The sequence below is a fragment of the Dipteris shenzhenensis genome, chromosome 12, assembly GCF_047967505.1.
Source record: "Dipteris shenzhenensis isolate YYH24624 ecotype China chromosome 12, Dip_SZ_1.0, whole genome shotgun sequence".
Lineage (NCBI taxonomy): Eukaryota > Viridiplantae > Streptophyta > Polypodiopsida > Gleicheniales > Dipteridaceae > Dipteris > Dipteris shenzhenensis.
The window spans coordinates 2,772,123-2,783,291 of NC_141607.1; the positions used below are offsets into that span (position 1 = coordinate 2,772,123).

Sequence of the window (11,169 nt, forward strand, 5' to 3'; positions counted from 1 at the left end):
AGTACATGTTTTCATATTAGAAAATGGAAGAGATCATTTGCTTGTTGAATTGAGCTCTCCGACTCTATCTGCAGTTGTGTCAAAAGACAGTCCGACACAGTTTTGAATGTCAAATCGTAAAGTCCGATCGATCTGAAGTGAAATCCTAACATTCGAGTAGTTTCAAGCATCAGCAAAGATACAATTAGCTCTACTCTTCTCATTTATTGATCATATCATGGCAAATTCAAAGCAAAACAAGTGTCGAAGGATGCATTGTTTGATATTTGGAAATGTTGATCATAAAGAAAAATATTGTTATCTATATTTGTGCAAGCATTGCAAGCAACATGGTCATTGAAGAAAGTATTGTGTTGGTATATTGGCACTAAATCTCTATGAGATCTTTTCGGCAATATGTGAAGCACAATCAGTCCAAAAGGTTAATAAACTATTGGGCAAAATTATCGAATATTCAGCTTTGCTTGAGAAGGCAAAATCTTGGCATACCAAATTCCATTGAGGAAGCTGGAGAACTAATCAACAAATCAATGAAATCCTAGAGCTACAACAAAGGGTTCAGATATTGCAATTCGAGTATTCTCATGAAGACGACAATGATTTCAATTTCTACTATAATTCTATCTCAGATTCTAAAGGTGGTGGTAAGATTTGCAATTATCATTTAGTTAATTCTATCCATAATCAACAAATCACTCTTTCAAAATATACTTATCAGTTTCCACAAAATGGTGAGAGCTTTAAGGGTCCAATTGCTCGAGAAAAGTCAAATGAAATGCAACCAACAATGTTGACAGAAATTCAAATTTCATAATGGCAAAATGCAAATGAGTTCAACTCAGTTATTGGGTAAAGAAAATGATGCAGACAATGTTCCGGAAGAATCACTCATTGAGGTGATTCCACAAGCAAAAATTGCAGATTTTGTGACTAATGAGTCTGAAATGTTTTTTGATACTTGTACTGAGTTTGAGGATGGTTATTTTAATGCAAATAACAATGCTATGCAATTAGATTTCAATTGATATTTAGATCCCCTTGTTGGAAAAGATCCAATTGTTTGGGAGGACTTGAGCACAAACTAAAAATTCAAAAACAAATGCAAACTAAGATGATGCTTATGTTTATGCCAATGTTCATGAAATGATAAGGATGAAGGATGAAGGGTGTTTAGAGTGTCTTCAGACAAGTGAAAAACACAAACGCATCTCCACTCCTGACAACAAGGTGCTAGCAATCGAAGTATAGTATAGTCAGACAGTAGATGTAGACTATAAAAGACTATCACAAGATATAAAAAGGATAGAGAGGAAATCTTGCAAAATGTAGTATGCTTCTTGTATATTATGTTTTGACAAAGAGTACATCAAATCAACAACTTAAACTCTCAACAGGAGTTGATACAAGTTTTTATAGCCATCCGATATCACTCTGACTATTGTAAGGCAATAGTAAGTTACAAAACGTAACAGTCCTAGTCAAAAACATTATGTGGTGGATCGGGCCACTAAGCAGTACTGTTAGGGATAGTTACAACTCTCCCTTCAGTTACAAAATGATCCCCACTACCTTGTTCTAATGACTCCCTCTTACTAGAGGTGTATTTAACCTATCCCATGGTTAGTGTTCCCGTGGGTGGAGGCTATGCCTTCAACACTATCTTCTCTATACTGTATTATGATGCTTGGCACGTCCTCCTTGTTTTGTGCTACAAATTTGAACAAAGTTGTGATGAACGGTGCAATCTTCAAATGTGCATTCGATGTAGTCAAATCTTTCTTTGCTATCTCCCCCATGAGACGTGTATGCAATAGGTGAGCCCAGCTGATTCGTGTGCCCTTTTCTACTGCATGGAGTATTTCATATGAGTCTTGGCTCATTGTGTTGGGCTTTACCAATAGCTACATTCTCTCTAAGTACCATACCAATTATTGGCGGTAGCCTATATCTTGTACGTTACTCACAAAGAGATAATTCTTATGTGTTTCAAGCGGTTCAAATTTTTTATGCATCTCACTATCGACATCTTTCTTGTAGGAAACTTCCTCCCTAATCAAAGGTAATTGAAAGAACTTTTGAGATAATCTCTGGTGTGACCATAGATTGCCGCTCAACATACCTCCCGATTTTTGGAATGCTTCATATTTTGCGAGAGGATCCTGGAGGGCCTTCTAGAATGTCCATGGTACACTTGCGTACTAAAGCAGGCCTATCTTCTTTAACGATTTTTGGTTTTTGCTGAGGTCTAGAGAAACTTTGAAGCTTGCAAAACTGGCCATCACAAGCTGCTTCTTTAGCGATGGCTGTGGGGGTTCATCATCGAACTCGGTCTCCTCATTCTCTGTGATGAGAATCGGCTTCTCCCCATCTAGGCTTGTGCAGGGGCTCTTTCGAGCTAGAGTCATGGACTTTTTGCTTCTACCCATCTCGTCGTCTAGCAAAGCAGCTCGGTGAAGGAGCTCAAGTGACGAATCCTATGTTTTGGAAGGCAAGGGAGTTGTAAGGCGCAAACTGCGTTTGGGAGCCATTTAAAGGGAAGCTTGAGTGTGGAAACTGTCATTCACTAGGCTTGTCCAGAGATTCACTAGGAGTTTCACATGTGCCAAACTAGCAGAATGAAGCGGCGATTGGGTGTGTGTATACATCCCTCTATGTTTATATGAGTGTGCATCATGGAGTCAGCAAGGCTTGGGTCGGCGATGATGCTCCTCCTCAAGGTAAGGGCGTCATTTGTGTGAGCTACCTTGTCAATTTTTGAACCGTTCATGCTATGTAGATACGGGCGCTGTCGCGTTGATACAGCTAGAGTAGTGCATTCTGTGAATCGGCGAATGGAGGGCACAGTGAGGTCGGATAGGTGGAGTGTAGTCGGACTTTGCTGCGATGCCTATGGAGAATCAGAGTCAAACTATGGGGTCAGATAGGGGGCAGACACGATGGTCGGACAGATGTCAGACTAGGGTGGGCAGATTAGATACGGGACTGAAAATGCGAACAAGGTGTCGAACCTTGGTTGAACTCCAAACAGGCAAAAAAGACACGTGTAGCGCATGTGCAATGGATTGGAGTTGGATTGGCATAGTGTGGTGCCCATCGGAACCATGGCGAAGTTCTCTATTGGTTTTGTCGGACTTCAGTCGGAAACACGTCAAAACATTCTTGGAGCGTAGCTCATTGAGTCTTGATCTTGGGGCTAGATCTTCTCACTTGCAACATCACTTTTGTTTATTGTAGGGTAATGTGAGTATATCTGAACTGTATTTGAAGTGCGGCCATATCTCTGCTATATTGTTGGTGGAACTGGGTCGAACTGTACTGGTAGTTGCTGTTGATGTGATTGCTGGCTAGGATCATTCTCAGAGCTATCAGACAACTATTCTCTATTTATCTTTGAAGGCTTCATTGGAAAGCTACATGATACCCTATTAGTGAGCAGATTGGTTGAAACAAAGACCAAACAACCGTGTATCTCAGACAGATTCTGTAGTGAGATTGTGTTAATCTTCGCCTCTGTGGGATTAGGGCCAATGTAAGGCTTTAGTTGAAAACCATTGATTGGTTTTTCAAAGGAGTTGCCATGTAGGTCTGCCAACAAAAATGTTCCTTGCTCATAGGTATCAATCACTCTGAATGGACCATCATACCTTAATTTGAATTTACCTGGCATTTTGCCCAGTTTAGTGCTGAACATCAACATTAAGTCTCCTTTTTTGAAAAGCTTGAATTTAATATTTATATTGATCCAGGCTGCTCTTCTTCTCTGAATAATGTTAGTTATATGAGAGCTAGCCAATCTATCTTCATCCAATTATAAAAGTTGCTCCAACCTAGCATTTATGGAGTCTTTTGGTGAAAGTTTGTTGTCAATTACTACTTTGAGACTTCTTGCAACAAACTCCATGGGTACCACTACTTCAAAACCATACACCAGCCTGAAAGGTGTCAACCCTGTGGCCACCTTATGTGTTCTCCTAATAGCCCAAAGCACTGAATCTATATGCTGATCCCAATCCTATGGGTGATCAGCAATTGTTCTTCTGTAAAATTTTTTCATGAGCTTGTTGGAGCTTTCAGCCAATCCATTGGCTTGTGGGTAATATTTTGTGGATTTTTTATACAGCATCATGTGCATCTTGGTCATTTTTCTAATGGTTTTGTTAATGAAATGGGTTCCTCTGTCAGATACAATCTCAATTGGAACATGAAATCTGGTTACAATATTGTGATACAAAAAATGTGCAATTGTTCTAGCTTTGCATGTCTTTAATGCTACATCCTCAACCCATTTAGTGCAATAACCACCAGTAGCACCAAGGATATATTGATTACCTGAGAATTGGGCAGGATGTTTGATTGGTCCAATAAAGTCCAATCCCCACTTTTGAAAAGGTCCTAATGGAAGAATGGTCTAATGTGGCATTCTATCATCACTATCCATTGGTCTGTCATCCCTTTAACATGACAAGCATGATTTGGCATAATTATGTGCATCTTTTAATACTGTGGGCCACCACAATCCAGCCTCCAAGATTTTTCTTTCACATTCTACACCACAATATTCACTTTATTGGGTGGAATCAAATCAGGCTGCAATATTGCCATTGGGGGAAGCTGATGCAATAAAAGAGGGCACTTTGCAAACACATTTGTGACATCTGTAGCATGCACCTGCAAATGCTCCCCATTTGAGCTCAAAATACTTTGCTCCATATTCCAATTTTCCTCAATAGCGATAGAGCGTATAGTGGGCTTATCTGTATCCCATAAAATGCAAAATCTATTTTGACTTCTTACTGGGCGATGATGAGCAACGTGATCATTTGCAAAGACATGCTTCAAAGATTTGGGAAACTAAGAGGAAGAAGTAGGCCCTTGAAATTGTCCATATATGTGGTGTTCATGATTTAAATATGTTAGCTTGGTACATTCTATATTACTTTCATTTCAAATATATTTCATAATGGGCATTTCTTCTATTTGATTACAATACATACGTTTACTTTTATACATTTCAAGAAAATATGTGTTTACATGTGGAAAATGTTGTAATTGTATGGAATATGATGGGCATCAACTTTTATTTGTGAGTTTAAAAATGTTGTAAAGGGTTTTAGTTCTTGACCAAGATGAATGAACTAGTGTTCATTGGAGTTTAGATCCATATTATGTTTCAGAGTTGTAATAGTTATTTTTTAAATATAATATAAACACACACACCCTCATTTTTAGGGGGGAAATTTCATGTGAATCCTCAAACATGTTTTGGCCACTTGGCCAATGCTTTCCTTGGTGGGAACACTTGGGTAATCGTAAAGAATGTTTTGGCCGAATGGCCAAATCTTTCCATGGATATGAAAGTTATGACTTCATGGGTGATGCTCAATGATTTTTTTTTGCCACATGATTTGTTCTTCCCATCTATATCCTATTTGGAACTCTTGACAATATCAAGGCATGTTTCACCACATCTCCAAATCTTTCCTAGCTATGATGTTTGGACTCCACCTTGTCTGTAACAATAAAATTTTTGGCACTGTACAAATATGTTGTTTTGGGGATTCAAATTATGGGTAAACATGATCCAATGAGTTAAGAGGGTTCACTAAGCATGATAGTGTAGAAAATGAACATGAATGTTTTTGCACACAACCAAAATTCACTAAGAAAGCACAATGGAAATTTATACATGCATCAATATAAAGCTTGATAGTTTGTTTTTCCCACTTAATCTCTTGTGAATATTTTTTGCTCATGAAGTTCATTTCCTTCTTTATCATCAACAGATCTTAGCAATGTCACATTTCTAGACGAATTGCATGTACCCGTGGCACCTCAGATTCAATGATTTGTGTCCACCATGATTTGAGAGGTTTATTCAAACACAAAGCTCATTGGCATGATGTTGTATCCACAACGAGGAGATTAGTAGTCGATAAGCTCTCATAGCAATCAGTTTTATCATCCGGAAAGTTTCTATCGATGACATACATTTCCATAGTTGTGTTCCTAATGTGTGTATGTCACCTCCATAGTTGTGTTCCTCAAACATTTGCTATGACTTCAGTTTCACCTTATTTTTCATCCCTAACCAAAAGAAGAAATAATACTTTTAGGGATTCTACAGAATTTTTGGACCAAGTGCCGCCACTTTGGGGACTCCACAACTTCGGGCAAGAGAAGTATGCACATTAAAGACTTACGTACTACGAAAACGTGCGTCTTTAAGTCCATACCTACTCAAACATTTGCTATGACTTAAGTTTCACCGTATTTTTCATCCCTAACCAAAATAAGAAATAATACTTTTAGGGATTCTAGAGAATTTTTTGACTAAGAGTACTTCAGGCAGGACAAGTCTGCAAATTAAAGACTTGCATATATATTACAAAAACGTGAGTCTTTAAGTCCATACCTACTCCCCTTGAAAACAAGGTTGGATTATGTCGAGGAAAGTACGAGTCATGGAAGCAAAACGTGCGTCTTTAAGTAGATACCTACTCCTCTTGACCGTAACGTAGGTGTATAATCACACGTCTCCACAGATTATGAATATAGTCCTCCTCTCAGTCGAAGAAACTTAGCCTTGTATTTCAGCCATGGCTTGTACCCGCCACCCCAGCCCTCCTCTCTGCAGTTCCAGGCACATTTTCGTGCTCTTTTTGCTCTTGCAGCGCATCACATGGAGTTGGGTTTGCTTAGCCCAGCCTATTTCAGCTCCCGATATTGCAACCTGCCACCTTCCTTTCAATCTTCCTCGCGGGGAGAAACCCTTCAATTGCTGCGCACCCAGGTTTGATCGCCCTGCTGCATATTTCCACTTGAACGAGTCCGCTGAGCCTGTTCTACGCATTCGCAGACCTGCCCATACCCGTGGTGCAGATTACGCGCAAAAGCTTCTGAGAGGATACGACCTCATGCGGGCTTTGCCTGAAAATGATCCTCGCTCTTTCGTGCAGCAAGCCAACATTCATTGTGCTTATTGTAATAGCGTCTACTTAGAGCCCAATACATCCCGCTACTATCAAATCCACGACTCTTGGCTATTCTTTCCTTTCCATCGCTGGTACCTGTATTTTCATGAACGGATCCTAGCCAAGCTGCTGGGAGACGACACCTTCGCGCTGCCTTTCTGGAATTACGACAATCCCGCAGGTGTATCAATCCCTAGCATGTATGTTGATTACCCGGGGCTTTCAGACATTATCCGAGAGCCATCCCATGCTCCACCTGCGGTAGTCATTCTCGATTACCCAAACCAAACGGAGCGTACCACCTCCGAGCAGTTGAATGTGAACTGGCAAATCATGTACTACGTGATGATCAGCGGTGGAAGTACGCAATATGGATTCTTCGGCGAGCCCCTTCGCAGAGGAGCTCCAGGAATGCCCGGCCATGGAACAGTGGAGGGTTCGCCTCACAACACAGTGCATATCTGGGTGGGCAACCGGAGGATGGTAGGATGGCGAGACATGGGTTCCTTCTACGCAGCCGCTAGGGATCCGGTCTTCTACGCTCATCACGGAAACATCGACAGGCTATGGGATGTATGGAAGAGCATCGATCCAGATCACCGAGACATAGATGATCCGGATTATCTTAACTCCGAATTCACGTTCTACAATGAGGATGCGGAGCTTGTGCGAGTGAGAGTGGGAGACTCACTGGACAGCGCGAAGCTTGGCTACAAGTACGAAGACGTGGAGAACGTATGGATCAATGCATCCTCAGGGCCGTATAGCCGCGGGCCGGCGGAGTTACCGCAGAGTGCAACTCTATGCACAGAGGGAGAACTGCTATCCCAGCCGTGCTCTCTTGTGGTATCAAGAGATCCCCAAAAGAGTTTAACGGCGAACCGAAGGCACGAAACACTGCTCGTGGAGAATATCGAAGTTGAGGCAAGAGACATGGCTGCACGGTTCGACGTTTTCGTGAACCTCCCGACGGCCACAGAGGAAACCACCCTGGGCTTCACTGAATATGCAGGCACCTTCTCCATGTTGCCACAATTCGTGGCTGACACCACAGACTCCAAGCTCCGGACGTCTTTGCGGCTTGCATCTCTCGACTCCATCGTGAAACAGCTGGGGTTGACAGCGGAAGACAGTTTAATAGTAACCATCGTGCCCAGGCCTGGCTCTCAGTGCTCCATTTCGGGCGTTCGGATCGAGTTTGAAGTAGTTGATGCCAGACGCTCCGAATCTTAAGATTAGTATCGTAAGTGCAAATGCAATTCTATGCTACACGGCGGCACGCAACGGCTCTGTGAGGTGATTTCACATCGGCGCTGCTTCCAAGATCACTTAGTGTAGCATAAATTTTGCTAGCAAATAGCAGTATTAAAGAGTCGGCCCCCTAGTCCGTAGTCGGCTCTTGAAATATATTAAATTTTCCTAGCAAATAGTAGTAGTATAGAGTCAGCCCCCGAGTCCGTAGTAGTCTTCAGATGGTAATAAAATACATGCATATACTTCTCATTGTGTTATTCATGTCGTACGTACATGTGCTTCCCTCCCTTGCCCTCAGCCTCCCCCCCCCTCTTTCTCTCTCTCTCTCTCTCTCTCAAATTAGCTTTACATCGTATGAAGTTATCATTGGATTTCACATTCATTGCAAGATATCAACCTAAGCCTTGATGATTTTATTTTGTGAAGAAGTTTTTGTAGTGAGAATAGAAGGGTTAAATACAATGTTGATGTTATGATGATTTGTACACATTAATAATTACAAGTTTGTTAGCGTTGGTGATTGAGAATATTGGCGATAAACACTTACATTTGTTTTTGTTGATATATTCTTCATGTTGGAATAGCAATTCTCTTTTGTAACAATTAGCTATAAGAGGAAGCCATTATTTCTTTGCAAGCATGTGAGTTTCGGTAACGATAGTGTTATTTAAATTTGTATGTAATTCTTGAAGGCAAAGTATTGTTACACTTAGCTTTTATCATTAGTGTTCTTGTGGTTAGGGATTGTAATGTGGTTTGTATGGTATCGTTTGTTGAGAATATTTGTTTTGGGATTCGTTTGTTGAGAATATTTGTTTTGGAATCCTTGTTGCTTGTTTGGTAGACGTTCAATTTCTTTGAGAAGATTGTGGTCTACTTTGATATGTTGTTCGAGTAGGTTGATAAGATAGAGCTTTTTTGGATTTCATGCACGTGATAAGTGTGTACGTAGTTTGTGTGATTTGATGTACACAGGATCAAATGCTAGTGAATCCATGGATAGTCCCTATGAGTGATGTATTCTTCTCCCTGCAATTGGTTGAATTGAAAATTGATGGCGTGATTGTGTTAAAGCAGTTCTTGCTTACTTGAAATTCTCTTGTAATTGGAGTCCAATTAGATGGAATAGTCTTTATACAAATTTCAGTTTCTAAGTCGAGCTTGCATTCCTATGCTTTATACAAATTTGAGTTTTTAAGTCGAGCTTGCATTCCTATGTTTTTGTCATTGAATAAAATCCACGACTTGGTTTTGTAGAATAGATTGCAAATCTTTACATATTCCATCAGCTCCATTGACCAATCTGTTTGACATATCTAAGTTCCTTGAGCATATTTCCACAATCATCCTTGGTTTCAAAAATAGAGTTTTGTGCAAGCCTTTGATTTTTTTGCCATTCGAAGGTATTGTTATTTTTTTGATGCACGTCTTGTGTTTCTTGCGATTGCATTAAGGATATGTGGATTCTTTGATAGTAAATCAAACACTTCTTTGTCGTGGATGTCTTTTAATTTGTTGCATTAGTGTAGAGGTGCAGAATTTCTTGCTTTTTTTTCTTTTTCTTTTTTTCAAAAGAAGACTTGTCGGCTTATATTAACAAAAGTAGGGGGGGTTAGATGCTCGAAACTCATATAAAATTTGGCGTATAGGGGAGGATTCCCCGAGCCTATGTTGGAAGCAAAGGACCTTCTATCCTAGCCCTATTTGCTTTTCGACCTCGGATATAGCATGGCTGACTCCAGGGTGTACTGTGCCTAGACTTTGTTGAAATATCTAAGGAGCATTTACGTCATCATAGTGATCGTAAGGACTCTAAATTCTTGTTGGATCCTGTGTTGAAAAGAGTACTTGTTATTAACTTCCCATGCTCCTAATATCATGGTTGCACGGAGGTAAGGCCAATAGATTCTTAGTATTCATGGGAGTCCCTTCGGGTCGGCTAATAGGGGGAGGCGCCATTGCTTGCTTATCACAAACTTAGACATCAAGCTTGTGCCTCTAATTGCCCCTTTCATGTTTCTCTAGACCTCTCCCACCATCGGGCGTCTCCATAGGAAGATCTCCATAGGAAGTGGCGGGTGGCCACCTCTAATGGGAGGTCTCATGCAATGGGGGTGCACGAGAGGCCTGACGAGTGGCATCATGGGAGGTGTGATTGGTGGAGGGAGTCATGCCCGATGAGGGATTTGGATTTTTAGTGGCCATGGAGACTGAGGAGGTTGTGGGACTGAAGGACATGAAGGAAGAAGGCTATGGGAAGGCCTAACCTATGGCTTGGCAATGTTCTTAACTCTTGCCACATTAAAATTTGAGTGTTCTGCTTCAAAAAAGTTTTATAATGTCCTTCTAAATTAGGGTTTTCCTCCCCACCTCCGCACCCCATCTTTGCATCTCCAAAGCCCACCCCTCGCCTCCACCCTTGCTCCCTTCCCACCCTCCCCTCCCTCTCCCACCCTACCTACCTATGCACCCCAATCTCAAGACATAACTCAATATGTGAGTACCCAATTGTGGTCAAAACCTGCACTTTATTCATCGTAGAGCAATGTTCAATTACACCATATCTTTGATTTTTCTTTGGATCCCATCTGCTCCCTTGTTTGACACTACTTGCAACCAACATAAGACTCCTTGACTCCTTGTGGACACCTTCCAAGCTATTATCTCTATCCCGACATGAACTTAGGTAGCATAGAATGTGTGGGTAGAGTAGCCTACTTGCAACCAACATAAGACTCCTTGACTGCTTGTGGATGCCTCCCAAGTTGTTGTCTCTGTCCCAACATGAACTTAGGTAGCATACAATTTGTGGGTAGAGTAGCGGAAAAGATCCACTTGTACTTGCATAAGGCTAGGAATAATCTCTCTTAGGAATCCTCAACATGCAAGTTCTACTTCCAACTATTACATGCATGTTCTACATGCAAGTTTTACATGCAACTCC

The 11,169-nt window shown here is 41.1% G+C and overlaps 1 protein-coding gene across 1 annotated transcript; it reads left to right on the top strand.

The window, feature by feature from the left end:
- Positions 1-6,581: 6,581 nt before the first annotated feature.
- LOC147895679 (polyphenol oxidase, chloroplastic-like) lies at positions 6,582-8,536 on the top strand. The gene has a single exon (XM_087383017.1). It carries the CDS (start codon positions 6,597-6,599, stop codon positions 8,202-8,204), a length of 1,608 nt encoding a protein of 535 aa, XP_087239143.1. The 5' UTR covers positions 6,582-6,596; the 3' UTR covers positions 8,205-8,536.
- The last annotated feature ends 2,633 nt before the right edge of the window (positions 8,537-11,169 follow it).

Bases quoted from the DNA above. Each gene is read 5' to 3' on its own strand.
- LOC147895679 (XM_087383017.1), top strand. From the start codon at position 6,597: ATGGCTTGTACCCGCCACCCCAGCCCTCCTCTCTGCAGTTCCAGGCAC.